The following is an 18,116-nucleotide window of genomic DNA, read 5'->3' as shown; positions in this document are numbered from 1 at the left end:
CGCCAAAAACAAAAAAACAAGAAAACAAACAAAATGAACATCATTGGATAATTTTTTTTCAAAAAAACAAAATCCATTGATATTGGACGGGTCAATAAAATAGAAAACGGGGCACGTACCTGTGTGTGTTCGTTTGTGAGCTTTAAGGTGCGAACTTTTGGTGTAGACTTTCTCGCAGCCCTCAAAGTCGCACTTGTGAACTTTGCGCCTCCGCAGGCTGTCGGTGAAGTCGCCGATGGAAGCGGCCGAGCTGGGCGGCGGCGGCGGCGAATCGCCCGGCGACGAGTGCCGGTTGGGGCTCAGTCCGTTGTTGGTCGACGTTCCGTGCGAGGGGCTGGCGGAGGAGGAGGACAACGGCCTTTGACTCAAAGTCCTGAATGAAAAAGAAAGAAAAGAAAAACAAAACAAATGAAATGAAATGAAATAAACGAAATGATGATTAGAGTTTAATGCGAGAAAGGATAAATCAATCCAAAGATTGATGACGACACGATGCCATGAATTCCTTAGCCTCTTGTCTGTGTGGTTCACATTCTAAATTGCGCACATCAACGCAACGTAAATTGTATAACACAACACAGGAAAAGACCCGAGAGAAATAAAAAAAGAAAAAGAAAAAAGAGGGCTGAGGGCAGAGCGCGCATAATGGAGTGGGCAAATTATACAGATGCCCCAGACCCGACGATTGATCAAGTGGAATTTGAAAGAGATGAGAGCCACCACCATGTCCTTCATTCCTTTCTATTTCCCTCCGACATGGAAGAAGAAGAAAAAACTCGACTACAACAACAACAACAACAAGAGAAGAAAAAAAAAGATGCGCAGTTTGGCTGTGAAATAATATACATGTAAACGTAGCTGTTAAATACCAAGGGTGGGGAAGAGGAGCCTTTGACTCGGGAGGCCACAGGATCTTTCCCATTAAAACGGTGGGGGAGGAGGAGGAGGAGGTGGATAGAAAAAAGAGAGAGAGAGAGAAAAAAAAATCATGGAAATGTGTAGTACGCCGTTGTGATGGGGAGGAATCTATCAACTGGCAGACTCAACAAAAGTAAAAACTTGAACTAGCGGATTCCAAAAAGGCCTCGTGATACACTCTCGTGTTCTCTGATGGGGGATGATGGACGACGGCCGTGAACACAAACATACGGGAGGGTTTCAGAATGATTCTCTTTTTTTTTCTCTCATATGAAAAGAGATAAGAAGGCCAAGGAGCGCACAAATTGCCCGTCCGTTTCTCTAGTCTAGTCATCATTCATCAGCCGGGGTCTCAGAGTCTCACATTTTTTTTTCTTCTTTTCCTTTGAACTTTGTCGAGTTTTTATTTTATTTTTCTTCTCGCCTTTGCTACCACAGAGGTGCCAAGAGTCACTCAAGAGGCTCCTTAAAAGAAAAAAAAGGGTGGAGACCGGTGTGTATATACGACCAACACACAAAAATAGGCGAGAAAAATAAAATGGGGTTGGATAAACATCCGCAACATCTCCTCAATTCCTTGTTTTGCCATTTACGCCTTTTAAATTTCTCCGTGCATGACATTGACGACATCTTCTCTTTTTTTTCTATTTTTTTTTTCTTCTGGTAATTTTCGATTGTTTTGGGCACATCATCTGTGCGGCTGCTCACCTAAATTTATATTTTTATTTCTTTCCAAGTCGTTTTCTTTTCCGTTCTAATTTGGTTTTGTTGCCATTTGGCTGCCATGTTTTATTTCATAAATGGTCCCGGAGCACAACAGTTACAGTTACTAATATAATACCTGACGTAAGTCGTAATTTATACTGGAGAGGAGGGGGGGGGGGATGGGGATGGCCATCTGGAATCAGCCGGGGATATTGTCCGCGTTCTCGACTACCTGGACTCCACCAATTTTCTCTTTAATCCGTCTGCTGTTTTTGGGTTGTTTTTTTCGCTCTCCAGCCCTTTAGCCTTTGCTACTACCCAGCTCCTCCCAACCAATCTCCCATCATTTCATTTTGATTCTAGTCGTCTCGGTTGTATAAATAAAAATCAGCTCGACCAGCGCAGATTAGTCCCGTGTGTTATCACAAGAGGCGAGGGACGAGAACGAAGACCCAACGACCCCCAAAGCAACAAAGGGGAGAGCATCAATAATAAATAATACATAAAAAAAAACACATGTCTAACGAAGTGAAGAAGACGAGAAGAAACAAGGGGAAAAAAATTATTATTAATAATAATAGCCTAATAATAAAAACAATAATAATCATAGTAATAACCACGATGATAACAAACGCTGGGTGAGTGAGCGCCCATCATATTATTGGGTCAGTTGAAGCGGATTTTTTTTATTTTCCCCCGTTCCAAGTTGCCCGTCCAATCTTTTATTTCTTTTTTTGTGTTTTTGATTATGTGACTAAGAAAAAAGAGCGAACGCAAGAGGATTGCACACAATCCCACGGAGGGGGAGAATCTTTCCCCGTTCCTTTCATTATTCATAAAACTTAATTTTTTTATTATTATCATAACGGACCTCTTGATGGCATTAAATTGTAGGGCGTTAGTGGAAGAATGAGAGAGAGAGGGGAAAAAGACTGAACGATGAAGAATGGACGAAAATGATGAAGAAGAAGAAGAAACCGGTTCGGTACGTCGTGATTTTAAGTTTGGCGCATCCAACTACATCGTGAGCGTTCCACTAAAGAGAGAGAGAGAAAAAAATAATAATATCCCGACGTTTTTTCTTTTTGTTGTTGAAGAAGGGGCAGAAAAAATATTTCCCTTCTCCTTTACGTCAAATTGTGATAGGAAAAAAAGAGAAAAAATATAAGAGAGAGAACTGAAAATACAACAACAACAAAAGCCAGCTGATGACTTGAAATGTCTTTGAATTGGAGTGAGGGAAACGGGGGGGGGGGGGTAGACATTTGAATGTCTCTATTGGCACCGACTTGTCAATTGTTCGTCCTCCTTCTCCATTGCACTTTGGTCCCATGTCTGTCTGCGTCTCGAAGACGGACGTTCATTATAATCATTACGAGTTTATCACCTGATGGCGTGGACTCATGTCATTTCTCCATCCTGCTCTTAAATCTGGCCCGTTTCCAGTCGTTCAGACTCGACTCGGGAGGTTGTTGCCTTCTCTCCCCCCTTCCCTTGTTGTTGCTGTTCCATTCACACAATATACAATACAACAATTCGGTTCCGGGCCAAAGTGTCGTATACATTTTCAAACTGCGCGCCACGCTTGGATAGAGACGAGATGGTTGTCCTCCTTTTACATTACACGAACCTTCTCCTCTTTCTCGTGTTTTTTTCTTCTTCTTCTTCTTCTTCTTTTTTCTTTTCGTTCGAGAAATTCGAATGCAAAGTACAATCTAATCGACTCTCTACTTGTGTACGTGAGTGTACGGACATGTCTCCCCTTCTTTTTTATCAGTCACTTTTCTACTTGTTTTGTTTGTTGCGGTTATTATCGTTCGGGAGAGCGAGAGAGAGAGAGAGAGAGAGAGAGAGAGAGGAGGGCGATTGTAGAGAAGACCGACGGAGAAAAACGGCAAGTGTTGAAAAGTCCGTTCTAATTGCGTGTGCGTGTTGGCTGCGGTCTGTCATAGCCGCCGAGCGGATGTTGGGAGGATCGTATAATCAAACATTCACAACCCGTGAAAATGACTCTCAACGTGACGGCGCAACAACATCAACAACAATTGTAACACAGCGGAGATGTTGAATTGTTGAGGGGGACCCCGTCGGTAATCAACACCGTTGCGAGCAGCACACACACACACACACACAGTAGTTGCATCCATTACAACAGGCAAGACAGGAGGAGAAGAGAGAAGGAGAGAGGGGGGGGGGGCATAAGACTCTCCCGGTCCTGATTAGAAGTTTCGGGAGCGTGAAAATGTGAAATGCCAAGGCATAATCATTTTTCTATTTTTAATCACCACGAAAAAAAGAAAAGAAAAAGAAAAAAAGAAAATGATCAGCAAATCATCATTAGCCTGTCTGCTGCAGTAAACACCAAGCAAGTCTCTCCCGCTCTCCTTTCTCTCTCGCCTCGTGAACCGAACGGAGCGAGGCAAACACCCCCCTCCAAAACAAAACAGAAATAAACCATCCGACTTCACGAGGAGAAACAATGAGCACGGGAGGGGAGGAAGACGAGGAGGAAAACCATCTCCCAATTTTTCTCTTTTTTGTTTTTTTTTATTTTTTAAACTTGGGCTAAGCTCCCGCCTGGGTTCTCTTCTCCAACTTCTCGGCTAACGAGTTCATGCCTCAATGCGCCCAATGGGCGTGTATAAAGAAGCGCCACAACACCAACACACTTTGAGCGTCAAATAACCGAAATGAAACATTCCTTTCAGGTCAAAAAGAGGCGGCCGAGACAACAACAACAACAACAACAACGAGATTCCATTGCAAGCACCGAGTGCAAGTAGATGGACGAAAAGAAAAAAAAAACTTCCAACTGATGGCCATCTACGAGACACGGGCACGTTCGACCCATTACACACGAACGAGGTCGTGACACCCGAGACAACGACGCGGCACCTCCTCACCCACCTCAGACGCCACCTTGAGACCTATACGAGCGAGAGAGTAAGGCACTATTCTCACACTCTCCAATGTTCTCGGCAGAAAAGAAAAAATCTCGGCCTCGTTCGTTCGTGTCCGACAACTTCAAAAAAAGGAAACCTTCGGGCCGGCCCTATTGTCCAGTTTCTCTTGTGGCTACACCAGCTTGACTTTACCTTGTCATCTCGACTCTTTTTCCAATTCAGAATCGACGAATATGCCCAAAAGAAATCGGGAAATGACAAAAAAAAAAAAAAAAAAAAAAACCGGCACGACCCATTTCGATGGATTGCCGTAACGATACCCCGAGAGAGTCACCCGCCATTTGACAATAGAAAATTTCTGAAGAAAGGAAGTCCTCTTCAACGATTTCCTCCCTCCTCCTGACAACATCAATAGGTTCAATGCACAGTATGTTGGGACTCGCAAGTATTTTTCTTCTTCTTCTCCAGAGACATCCATTTGTTCGTCTAGAAAGAATCGTGCAAACCATCGTGACCAAAAAAGAACCCAAAGTAAAAAAAAGAGACTCTCTTCTTCTTTTCTATTCATTCGACTCGCACGCACTTTGACGGGACTGTTTCGTCTGGAGGAGTTGAGTGGTAGACGTCCAGTGACACCGTACTCGGTCGGGAGACGATGGCAACGGGGCTAATACGGCATTTACATTCACGGCATTGCCCATTTGTGTGAAAACGAGAGAAAGGTGGTGCTAGACATTCAAAAAGAAGAGGAGAGAGCTCGACAGGGGGAAGACCCCAAAACACTTTGCTGAAACTGCAACCTGATCCTCTGCGCAAATCTACTTGACTTGAAAGGCGCAATCAAAGTCTGCACGACTCCACCGTAGTAACCCAGTGTAGGAATATCAGCCGAAAATGAACGCTCGGCCTGGCCATCATGAACACGAAAGGGGGGGGGATGCAATTGGGAGAGACATGATCCCTTGCACGATCGCTTATTCGTGAATACCTACATCTACGAATGCAACGGCACGACTTGCAGCAACGGGATTGAAAAAAGCAACAACACAACAAACAAAAACCTAAAGGACTAGTAGCTCTAAAACAAAATGTTCACCTTCAAAGAGATGAAGGAAATACTCACTCCCACGTCCAATGATTACGTACGCTCGATTCTTTTCGGTGGGAAAAATCCCATTTTGTGTGTGTGTGTGTGTGTTTTCGTTGACGTTTGATATATACTAAACTAACGACTAGACTTCCCCCTCACTCAGTCAACTCACCCACACTCGCACTCATTATACAATTCCCTCCAGCTGTGTGTGAGTGCTGTGTGTGTGTGTGTTTTTTTTTTTAAAAAGCAAATTGAAATTTCACTTACATGTCGTAACCGGGAAGGAATCCATCTTCGTCGTCCTCGTCTTCATCTTCGAACATGGTGTCACCATGGTTACTGTGGAAACACAAAAAAAGAAAAAATATGAAAATGAATAGACGATCTGATTATTGTCGAAATCATTATGATTTATCGACTATGTAATTAACGACAGCAACAAGTTCGTGCACAAGGTATTTTTTTCTTTCTTTCTCTTTTTGGGAGGGTTTCTTGTTGATTTGTTGTTGTGTTCGCCGACGTTTTATCGGTTCTCAAACATCTCGAGAATGTTTTATATGTACGTGGCGCTCTGTCGACCGAGACGCGTGCAGACGTCAAAAGGGCAAATAATAAATTCTCTCTTTCACTTTTGTAATAGAAAACCAGTCGCCGATTGCTATTGTGGCTGTCGCTGTTGCTGCTGCTGCTTGAAAATCTGAATTTAATATCGGATATGGGCGAAATCTATTGCTTGGATCTATTCAACCAATAACAAGTTTTTTTCATTTGTCCGTCGCAAAAATATTTCCTGAATTCACAAGGCGAATTGTGTTCATTTTTTCTTTTTCTTATTTGCGCGCCAGTAAGATGTTTTTTTTTCTCCCCCTTTTGGGCTGTGCCACTCTCCTCCAAGGGCTCGGACGCTGGAAACAACGCAGACAATGCACGACCAAGGAGGAGTTTGAAAGAAAACTCGATGATTCATTACAAATACTTGTAGCAGCAGCGATCGTGACCGATTCGAGACAGTATGTGTGTATCTCTAAGAGGAGGTGGAGGAGGTGGATTTGGAGGCGGGAGAAGCTAGGATGAGCGCCATGATCATCTTCTTCTCGGCCGTCCCAGCATCCGGGATTTCTTTTTGGGCACTTTTTGAGGGGGTGTCGAGTGTTTATTTTTGAAAATTCCCCATTCCAACGTAATAAGTATACATATGTGTAGTAAGTTGGAAAGCTCGTAGAGAAACCAGAGAGAGAAAAGTGGGTGGCAACACAGCACGAGTTGAGTTAGAGAGAGAGAGAGAGAGAGAGAGAGAATAAACGATCACTTATTGCCGGCCGCCTTTCTCTACTGTTGTCTTAAAGGGACGATCGAGATGGACTTGACCAGAGTTTACATTCGAAATTGAGGGGAAGGTTTCGGGTTGATTCGAGAGGCTGTACGCGTGTTGTCAGGCCATTCATTACAGAGTCTGTGAGGGATTACCGATGGTACGGAGCCCTTCATCTCTCTCTCATCTCTCCGACTGGCCAAGGTAAAACGGGCCGGCAGTCGGTGCAACTATTTTCCAAAGTCATGCAAGTGGAACGTCATAGCCCGACCGCATCACGACGGTAAGGCGCCAGAGAGACACTTTACACCACTGGCAGACACACACACACACAGAGAAACGGGAAAAGGGGTCCGCCTGGTGACAGCTGGGCCGCCGAAGAAAAAAAAGACGAGGAGATGGGCATCACCAGGCCGCCCGCCACACCGCGACCCAACCATATGATTACAAGAAAGTCACTCTCTCATTAAGGTCGATGAAACTGCATCATTTCATTTCAACCAGTTGCTCAGCTGGCGCTTGGCCCTGGCCACTTAAAAAGACGGACCAACGGGGGGAAGAAACGGAGAGTAGCCTATACCTAGACGATCTCAATGATGGACGCATACGCATGTAAATAGGCTTGGCTCTCTGCAAGGACGGACCATACATCATGATTACCGTGGTGGTGGAGGAGGAATGTGAAGAAGAAGAAGAAGAGGAAAAGGGTGGTGGTGCAATCGCGTCATGTCTATTCGCTGCCACCATCATTGTCGGCCGGGAATTTGTGGAGGGGGGCCAGACGAAGACGGAAAGGGAGTTGAGGGTTGCGAGCGAGAAAGGCGTGGACGCTTTCTCGGATAAGAAAAAAGGAAGAAGAAGAAGAAGAAGAGCCGGGCATTATCATATTATACATCCTCATCATCAGCTTGATCCCTCCTACTCCTCCCTCGCTTGCTCAAAGTACTACTGTTGCTCCTGCAGCCTCATTGTTGTTGTTGTTGTTGTTGCGGTTGTAGTGTTGTACTCCATCTTTCTCGACCCACTGTACAGCCTCCACGGCAATTTCCAATGTTTGACTGGGAAATATAAGGAAAAAAGAAAAATCCCAAAACCGAAGCGACACGCCTTTTTTAAGATGGGACGGCCGAGGGAGAAAATAGTTGGGCGTGAGAAGCCTCCGTTTGTTTTTCTAACATTATTTTTTTTTTTTCGGGATATGAAATAGTTGGGATGTGTGTTGTTGTTGTCCGAAAGGAAACTATGCGCCCGTCGTCTTATCTCTCGGCCCGTCGTCTAATCTTTGCTCAATCTTCATCTCGGCTAATTCGTTTACCCTTTTAAGGCACTTGAAAGAAAAACTTGAAATCAAGATAATAAACTTTGAAAAAAATAAAAAAATAAAATAAATATTTTCAACCTAACCGGGGTCAGAAAAGCCAAAAAGGCGCAGTCTCATCGCTCGACGACCCACCACAAAAACCAAAACCCAAAATGCACTTGTCGGCATTCATTACCCCCATTAGTGTGGTTCCGCAGTTAGTAGTTGTGAAACAGCCCCACGCTGTGGCTTCAAAAAGTCATTCAAGCGCCGAGCTGATTAATTAAGAAAATAGGGTGGCCCTTCATCGTCTTTTGATTTAAGATTCTCTTGATTAGGCGGAGAGAGCCAAAGAAGTTGGGTCGTGCGCCTGCCGGGACCCGTTGGAATAAGTTGCGGGAAGGCGTGAAGAGCTAGGGGTCTCAGCTCCAACACCATTCAAGTAATTGCCTCGGCAGAGACGGGCAGAGAAAAAAAAAAAACGAACGAACGGGTTGGAAGAACGCGGACGCGCACGAATGCAATCCCAAACAGAAAAGGAAAAAACAAAAAACAAAAAAAAGGTTTGTATTTTTTACTTTTTCTTTTATCGAGAAAACTGCTGGGAGTGTGCTGAAGCCTCGCCGGTTCGTATTATATAAAATAAATTTTATATAGATGGGAGAGAGAGAGAAAGAGTGGGGCGATTAGTGTGCTGTGGATTTTATGAGGTGAAGAAAAAACCATCATCATCGTGCCATGCTAATGGGATCTATATTACGCTGATCGTGCCCCATCATCGCGGTACATAGGGAGCGCTTAAATAAAAAAGGGTAAAAGGAAAAGGTGTCGAAAATAAATTCTAAAAATAAAAAGCTTTCGGTCGGAACGGAACGGCGGGACTCGGCGGGAATGCAAAAAAGAAAAAAAAGGAAAAAAAAAAAAGGTTTTAACCTCCGAATCTTCTGCGGTTGCTAGCGGACCAATTGCGTTTGGTTGTAGATACACGCTCTATTAAAACTAGTTACTCTCTTTCCCTCCAAACTGAGAGTCGATTGCCGACTCGATGAGCAATTCAAGCGAAAATTGAAGAAGTTTGGCTGGCACGATGACGGATTGCTGAAATCACGTCGTGTTTACAGTTGAAAAAGTATGGCGACATTCTCTTTCTCGCTGGAAAGAAAAAATAATCTTCAACCACTTTCCAAAACTTTTGGCGTTTCGATTGGTTTGCTCGTTTCCCCCGTTTCGCCTTGACGTGCTCAAGTACTTCAATGATTCCATTTGCTTCGCATCTTTTGACGCATTTATGGACAGGCGGCGTTTGGATATTGAAGGAAAGAGAACGCGCAAGTGAAAACAAACAACAACAATAGCCAAAGAAAGAAAAACGGGTCAAGAAGATGAAGAAGAGAGAATATAAGCAAGGACAGTAAAATAAATGAATCCTGCAAAAAGAACCCCCCAAAAAAGAACAAAAAACAAAAACAAAAGGAAAATATATAAATAATGTGTGAGTGCATGCTCGGTGCGGATGCGGCGGCGGCGGCCAAAAAAATTAAATAAAAAATATATAAAAACAAGCTCACAGTTGAGTTCGTTACGGTCGAGGTGGCTGTAACCGTGCGCCCAACTGGAAACGGGAGCGCTATTGAATAAACGGACGTGAACCAAAAGAATTTAAGTCTAAAAAATAAAATAAAAAAGACGGGGCGTCGCTCGCTTTTTTACCTAACGTGATATATGTCTCTCTCTCCCATTTTATTTTTCTGTTCCCTCCCAATTGGCAACTGAATTTTCTAATTCCCTTAAAAAAAAAGGAAAAAGAAAAATGTACAATCAAGAAAAAAAAAATAGAAACGAGAAAGAAAGAAATGCCATTATTAATGGCGGCTCTGCTCACGCGCTGATAGTTAGCGTTCAATCTTTTTTTCTTTTCGGTCGGCCACTCCTACGCCCTACCTAACCTATCTACCTATTACCATCTACTATTTTATCCTTGGGTCTCTCTAATCTTTGTGACTCTCTCTCTCTTTTTCTGATCGACTCTCGCTCGATTAGACAGAAGTAAAAATGGAGGGGGTTATAGTCTGAATCAGCCACCTGCTGCTTTTAGAAGCATTATTTCTTCTCCCGTTTTTCTTCTCATTCTCTTCGACTCGTTCAAATCTCGTGCCTAACTCAAAAGGTTACATGCTTTCTTGCCTGATAGACTCAAAATCCCGCAGTGAGCTATCTCTACCATACATGCCCTTTCGCGGCCTGGTATAAAAATAAAAATTTCGACCAAACAAGAAGAATAAAAAATGCACACCCACAGCGCACACAATGCACCACAAGCAGAGTCTCAAAGTATTAGCGGTGGAGTAGTAGTTCCATTGATTTCAATCGATTGGAAATGAAAAAGAGAAAAGGGTCAAGAGCGAAAACGGTTGGAAAATGGGGCGTAGTTTTTTGTTGACTGTGTTTTCCCCCGACCGACTAGCTCGCGATGGAGTTTCTCTCTCTCTCCCGACGCCCATATAACCTCAAACCGGTAAGCTGAATGCGAGTTGTATCGATGATTGAATTGATGACTGCTGCTGGGCTCTCCTCGGAGCCACAAGCCGAGCAACAAAAACACACAAGAGCCAAACAAAATATTCCGATTCATTGTAGGGCTCTGGCCACTGGCCCCTTATTTTTGTTTTTGTCTGTTGTGTTGTCTTGTCCTACTCGGAGCACAAAACTGTACGGTTTGCTTGTTGTTGCCTCTTGTTGTTCGTGTTGTTGTTGTTCAATTTCAGCCGAGCGCCACCCCCTCTGATGGCATGAATTGTACGATGATTGCCGTGCACGCGCTTCATCCATTATTCATAGAGAGTTATGCGGAGGAGAAGGAGGAACAGGGGGAGACCTCCGCATCCATAAGGGTCCGGTATCTTGCGAGAAGAGATGGACCACCTCCGGTTCCACTTTTCCGAGTCAATGACGATGACTGCCAGTTCATTTCTGTCCTTGGGTTCTCCGAGTTCTCTTTGCCCCATCATTTAGATCGATCAGTATAACAACAACCCCAAAAAATAAAAAAACCTCCTCACATTTCAGACTCTCTTTCTCTTTATAGAAAGGGGGAAGAGACAAGGCGAAAGAGTGATGAGAAATGATGGGCAAATACGGACCACAACAACAACAACAGGAGCGGCAGCCGGACAGCGGCTTGTTGGCACTAGACTCTCCTACAGTCCATTTACGGTCGATTAAAGCTCAAGAGAGACCGCCCGTTTTTATCATTTGTGCGGGTTCGGTGATGAATCCCTTCTCGACTTATCGGTCGACCGAAGGAGGAATGATGAAAAAGTCGCCAGACATTTCAAAGAAAGAAGAGAAAGAAAGAAAAAAAACGGAATGGAGAAGAGAACAAAAAAAAAGAATAACTTACAAGATGGGCTCCTCTTTCATGCGGTGGTGATGCGTCAGGAGCGCGTTGGAAGTCGTCCGTAACGTGCACTGGATGCTGGGTATCATCTCGACTCGGACGGCTTCAGGCGCTGCAAAGGAATTCAACGATGAAAGCCAAATTAAATTAAGGGCAAATAAAATATGACACACGCAATTTTTCGCCAAAGAAAAAAACTCAAATATCCGGAGGGAGGAACGAATAGATTTGAAATCCAGTGGGGGGTCTGTTCTTGGGCGAACATGATAAAAGACCCAAGATGGAAGGGTAAAGTGAATAAACGAGCGAGAAAGCGAGAGAAGAAAGAAAAAAACAGTGTTTGCAGCAGAAGCTCCGCGTGACAGTTGGTAGATATTGCCACGGTGAATGTGTCACAGAGGGGGGAAATTGCTTTAGTTGGCGCTGCCGAGACCCCAAAAGATATGGGAGCCAACTCAAGCTTAGAATTTGAGCGTCTCTCTCTCTCTGTTTGCCTGTATCCTTTACATGTGGACTGTGTTTAAAAGAGGTTCCGAGCTTGGACGGGAGAAACAAATGGGATCGGGAGATGGGGTCAAGGGAGAAAGGCAAACATCAGATCGAATAACCTATACCGAAATCCGATAGAAAAACAAATACCACCGTCGCACTATCAAAAATCTACCCTCCATCAAGACCCATCGGACTTTAAGAAGGTTTGGAAATCGTGGGCCGTCCTTATTGATGTCAAAACTAATTTCGGAAAAGAAGGAAAAAAGAAAACCCCCAATAGGTGCGAGGCAAACGCACTCAAGTATCAAATATCAAATGCGCAGAGACTTTGATGCGCTAACCGGTCGAATCTGCCGCCACCCAGACGGTAGACGAGGGAAATACAAAATTCATCGAATTCGTTGTGCGTGTAGAGAAAATGACCCATAACAAACAAATAGTCGATTACAATCATTCCTTCAATGAAATTCCGTTAAACATCAATCATGTCCATTTAAAAAAGAAGCAAATTGTGTCGCGATAGATGCCAAGCGCTTAAAATCGAATAAAAGAACCGCATTAAACAATTGTTTTCCAACAGAAAGACACAACAAAATAGTAATACTTGATCAAGTGCAATTTTAGATTTTGAAAAAAAAATCAACGGTCTGCAATACAAAGGCAGCAATCAGTTTGTAAAAGTTTAGAAATCTTTTGAGTAACTCTACACACAAATACGTCCAGCGGGCCTTCTCACACCCAAGAAAAACATTACACTAAGAAACATTCATAGAGCGTAGTGTGTCCTTGGGGCGGTTCAAACTCATTGACGCCACCGCCCATGCCGATATTGTAGGGAATTAACAGGGAAATTGACTAGATCAACTTGATGCAGATCTCAATCTACGAGTTCGCGTGCGCCTTTTGTTTTTCCATTTGCCTCTCAGGCGTTTTCGCCGCTTTGACGACGGCCGGCCGGACGGACGGTCGGACGTTTGGGAGGAATGAGCAAACAAAGAATAATAAAGAAAGAAAGAAAGAAAGAAAAAAGCTATATTGCGCAACAACCAAATCGGAACAGCTGGGAGGCTCAACCCAAAAGATCTAATTAGGTCATTACGTGAACTCGATAATAAATGGTGTGGTCACGGTGCCGAATGGATGTTCGTTGGTTCGTTCAACAAGAGGAGAGAAAGAAAGAAAGAAAGAAGGCAATGGATGCGTGTGTGTTGGTTAAGTTTTTAAGGGTGTCATCGTAAAACAACTGCAAGATGGGAGAGGGAAATGGCGCGCAGTATACGAGTTTTTGAAAGCCTAAGCCCATAAGCAAACATTTTCATTTGCAGGTGGCAATATGTAGACCGCTAGTTTTTTTTTTCTTCTTTTTCTTCTTTTCTTTCGTGTTCGCCGTCGTAGGCACATCCATTTCTCAAAGTCATTTTGTCTTTAATGTGCCCCACTTGGCTGATTATACGATCGCTGGCAAATAGAAAGAAAAGGAGAGAAATAAATAAATACGCCAAACATCTCGAGCAATCAGCTCTCTTTCTCTAGCGTTGTCTCTATACCCCTCGCGTAGAAACACACAACCGTGTGGGCCACCAACTCCCTTTCTACTTGTTTCTTCTATTATTCTTTTCTTCGCTTTTCTTGCCATTTGAGAACACCGAAATAGCTTCTCTTTTCCTCTGTGTCTCTCCTTCTCTCTCTCTCTCTCTCGTTTTTGTCGAGGTTCGGCTTGTTATTAACAGACATTTTGACTGTGAAGCCAGTGACGGGCGCAGGTTATCTGCCGTCCCCTGCGGGATACCGTTAGACGGAGTGAAGGCCATCGAAACACGACACACGAACCCCCCCACACACACACGTACACAGTATATATGTACACGCTGGAGAGAGATGACAAATGAAATATGGGCCGCTGCCGCCGACTAAAGACGCACACGCAATCAGAGACGACGGGTCTATAGAGGACATGCGTCTATTCAACCCGACTCGGATCTAGTGCGAGAAAGCCGGGGCTTGTGTAAGCGACAACTGCGTTCGCTTGTAATAAACGACGGACGCAATCGACAACCTCGCCTCGGTTTTCATTCTGGCACCAGCCCTTCGAGTCAAAGTCTTTTCAGACTTTTGAGTCAAAAGAGATCAATGATAGCAGAACTCTGCGAGGGTTTTTGTTGGTGGACCATAATCACTTGCACCTTGAGGTCACACAAGAAAAGAAGTAGAAAAGCCAAAGCAAAGCAAAGCAAAGCAGGTCCAGCAGTGCGCCAAGGACGCTGTTGTTTTGCAAACAAAGAGAGCAGTTTCCGTCGAGTGGCAAATTTGCCTTCAAAAGAGATACGTGGATAACGTTCTGGGCCGACTAGATCGCGGATCGCCATGAATCAAATCTTGTTGGAGCGATTCAATTCCAATCGTCGTCCCTCAAACGCCAGACGGTCGGCACCCAATGAAAAAGAAGCGAAAAATTCGTTACACATTTTGGAAGTTGACTGGATATTGTGACAGGCGCCAGCCAAAGAGAAATGCGAATTTTCACTTATTGTATTCATTCCTCGTGAAAAATTTCTCAATTCTTATTAATCTTCTCAATTAATCTAAAAAAAAGGGAAAAACTAACCGACTCCACCCTGGGTCAGGTCCGGTCTTTCTACGTAAACTAAACAGAAACTAGTCGACCTCAAACCTTCGACCGTCCTCGAGAACCTGTTATGACGGAAAAAAGGTTTTTCTTTTTCTTTTTTTTTTCGCAAATTGACATAAATCGAATACATCTGAATAGGTCTAGTCTACAGTTCCACGCACGAGTCTAGTAACCCAAAAGAAGGAGAAAAGCGGGCCAATAAAACCGCAATAAAACTTTCCAATCGGACTGAGAACAACGGAACAACTCATCTTCACCCCCTCTGGAACAACAAGAAAGAAACAATTCCATGCAACTCGATTTATTTTCAATTCAATGCGCCATTTGTTCTCCCAATTTTCGCCAAACTTGAATGGCGACAACAGTAGGAACCAGCACGTCAAACTGTTTGTAAACGGTCAAATCAATGCCGTCATTGGATCGATGGATTCGTATCAATCAAAGCTCTCGACTCTCTCGAAAGCGAACAAGAAAACCGAAGGGAAATCATCGGAGAGAGACAATAACCGGCCAACAACATTTTTACTTTGCCGAGCGCGTAAATCATCCAGCCCTTTGTTTTCTCTGTCACCGACAAGTTACCTTTCGTGTTTCCCTTCGTTTGACTTAGTCGATTTATTTATTGCGTTCGTTTAAAAATTCAGACTACAGGTACTACTCGCTGGAGGGGAAGGTTCGGTCGAATCGAATTCAAGTCTATCGCTAAACAGAAAAAAAAAACACGCTGGTTGTTTTCAAAGTTCCAACATAGTCCACGGACATTTTCTCGGCGTTTTGTTTTCGTTCGTTCGTTCATTTTCCGTTGGGTTTTGTCTTTGGCAACAAAAAGATAAATAAACAACAAAAAAAAACCAACAAGAAAAAAGAAAACAAACCAAAAGTGGAAACCATGTCATGCAGTCACGTCGTTCAAGCCAAGCGTGACTAGGCGGCACAGAAAAAAAAAGAGGGGGAGGGGGGACGGGGTGGGGTACGCAATCGGGGAATGTGTAAATCATCAGCGCTGGGTCTCTCTCTCGTGTCCGTCTCTTTTCTCTCTCTCTCTCTCTGTGCCGTCGCGGGCTGCTGGACCGACTTGGACGGCGAGTCACGTTCGCGGCTCACGTACGTGAGAGAGATGCTCACGGTGGTTTGACTTGACACAACCGGCATCACCCAACCTGCTGCCGTTGCTGTTATTGTTTGGTGGATTTTTATTTGATTTTTATTTTTTGTCTCTCTCTCTCTCCTACTTTTCATTTTCTTCTTCTTGTCGGCCGTCGCGGTCGTGTTCACATGGACGGGTCATGTCGACAGGGCGGGTCATCATGACCGACATCACTTACCAAATCCCTATGCACCCCGCCCCATTTCGACCGTAAACTTGACTACACGCACGAGAGACTTGTCACAACGAATAACTGAGCTGTTCAAATCCCTAGAACTGATGGCCAACGAAATTTCCCGACTGGTTTTGTTTCTTTTTCTATTCTTCATTTCGGCAACTCAAACAAGTGACGACCGACTTCTATGACCATCATTACAAACTATTAGTAGCCTAGTCCCACTACTGGTTTTGAATGCACTGCTAACGTGTTCTGGTCCTGACGAGATCACGCATTTCTCGTCATTTTGGAAGGGCAACAAAAAAACAAAAACGACAAATCCCTGGATTTGCCGACAATAAACTTCGTCGGTTCATCGGTTATTTATGAAACCGGATAGATTCCTGACAAAAGCCCAACTCCTCCCGTCACAATTCCGCGAAAGAAAATGGGAGAAATGCCGCTCCTTGAAAAGCAAATTATTCTTTTGTCTTGCAAATCATATTAAGCAGCTCCATGTTTCGGGTGTGGCAGACATGTGTGTTGACGGAGGTCGTCTCACAATGGCTGCACACATGGCCGATTCGGATAGACAATATTACCTCGATCGCAAAGTCAAATCAGGTATATCAAACAAAAAGAGAGCAAGAACTTAACAAGAAAAACAAGAAAATATGCAGGAAATCAGAGACGACGGACAAATGTCAAGACTTAAAAACCAGACCAGCTGGTAGTAGTTTAACTAGGATCTACTAGTACCTTCTAAGAAAAAGGGGTGAAGGTTACAAATCAATCAAACGGGCGGCGGTTGGGAACGAACACACGCAAAAAAAACAAAAAGCAGGCACATAAATAAATAGAAATTAAGGAAAAACCTGTTTCCGTTTAGAAACCAAGAAACACAATCGGCAATGACAAACGTTAAGGACAGGTATACACACACACCAGATCGAAAAACAAATTAACCCAGCAGTTACAACGGGAAAAGGTGTCAGGTCTCGTGATCTTTCTTCCAGCTTTTATTTTTTTTTCTTCTCATGTGTGTGTGTGTGTGTTGTAGATTTATTCAATTCAGCGCCGAATACTGCGCATTAAACCACAGATAGACTGTGGCGAGAAAGTTCAATAACGTTGCGAAACCATTCACAAGAAAGAAAGAAAAAAAATGCTTAAAACAAAAACGAATGGTTCGATCAATCGTCCAGATGACTGAATTAAGACACAAGGTTGCATATGCTTTTGTATACGGTGGATAAGTCACAGCACGAAAAAGTCCAGACTCTTCGGCGGTCTTGAAACCTCAACCAGTGTATGGTTAGATAGACCTGCAATTCATGTAAATGGGTTTTTCCAGCCCGGAATCGCACAACGATACGAAGGGAAAAGGTGGAAGAAGCCGGGCCCTAGCGACCGACTATTGAGATATAAAAAAAATATAACGAGGAAGAACTGGGACGCGATTCTCGGTAAAAAAGGAGGATGACTCACGTTCATCTGATGGTCTTGTTATTTACAAGTAATATAGAATTTTCTCCGCGCAATCATAACGGCCGTGTTTCTTTTTCTCGGCGCCAATTGGGACCACCTCTGTCGGTGGTGACTTTCCACCGGATTACATTGGAGAAAGAGAGGAGGAGGACATTTCGTAAGAGTTGAGTCGAGTCATCGTTCCTTTGGTCACGATAAAAAAAAGATACGGCCCAGATGTACATAATGCCAATGGGAGGGAGAAGGAAAAAACTTGGCTATTGTGTACCAAGATGGGCGGGCGGATGGAAGCGAGGAGAGTCGTCATCCCTTGCTATTACAGTAAAGTAATAACACGACCATATTCCTGCATTAGATAGTAAAGCTCGACAAGCTCCACTGCCACCAATTTTGTTCGTCTTCTTCTTTCGCGCTGGAAAGAGAGGCGCAGAGACTCTCGTAAATCACAAAAGCCTTAAGTGCGGGCACGCGCAACCCCCACCCAGTAATGAGGCGTCCAATTTACGGTGTACCTGTAGCATTTATTCATTTATTTCTTCAACTAGCGAATGGAGCAAAAGAAAGAAAGAAAAAAT

The 18,116-nt window shown here is 43.8% G+C and overlaps 1 protein-coding gene across 1 annotated transcript in view; it reads right to left on the bottom strand.

Moving 5' to 3' along the window:
• LOC124202646 (Krueppel-like factor 3) overlaps positions 1–18,116 on the bottom strand; it is a 36,908-nt gene that overhangs the window by 3,389 nt on the left and 15,403 nt on the right. Inside the window, exons 4-6 of the mRNA XM_046598993.1 lie at positions 11,632–11,740; positions 5,887–5,958; positions 120–373 (exon numbers count right to left, since the gene is read on the bottom strand). Coding sequence (XP_046454949.1) covers positions 120–373; positions 5,887–5,958; positions 11,632–11,740 — 435 coding nt within the window. The remainder of the gene's footprint in view (positions 1–119; positions 374–5,886; positions 5,959–11,631; positions 11,741–18,116) is intronic.

This window comes from Daphnia pulex, chromosome 2 (assembly GCF_021134715.1).
Source record: "Daphnia pulex isolate KAP4 chromosome 2, ASM2113471v1".
In the NCBI taxonomy this organism is placed as follows: Eukaryota; Metazoa; Arthropoda; class Branchiopoda; order Diplostraca; family Daphniidae; genus Daphnia; species Daphnia pulex.
Note: the sequence above shows the minus strand (reverse complement) of the source record. Positions and strands in the feature narration are given on the sequence as shown.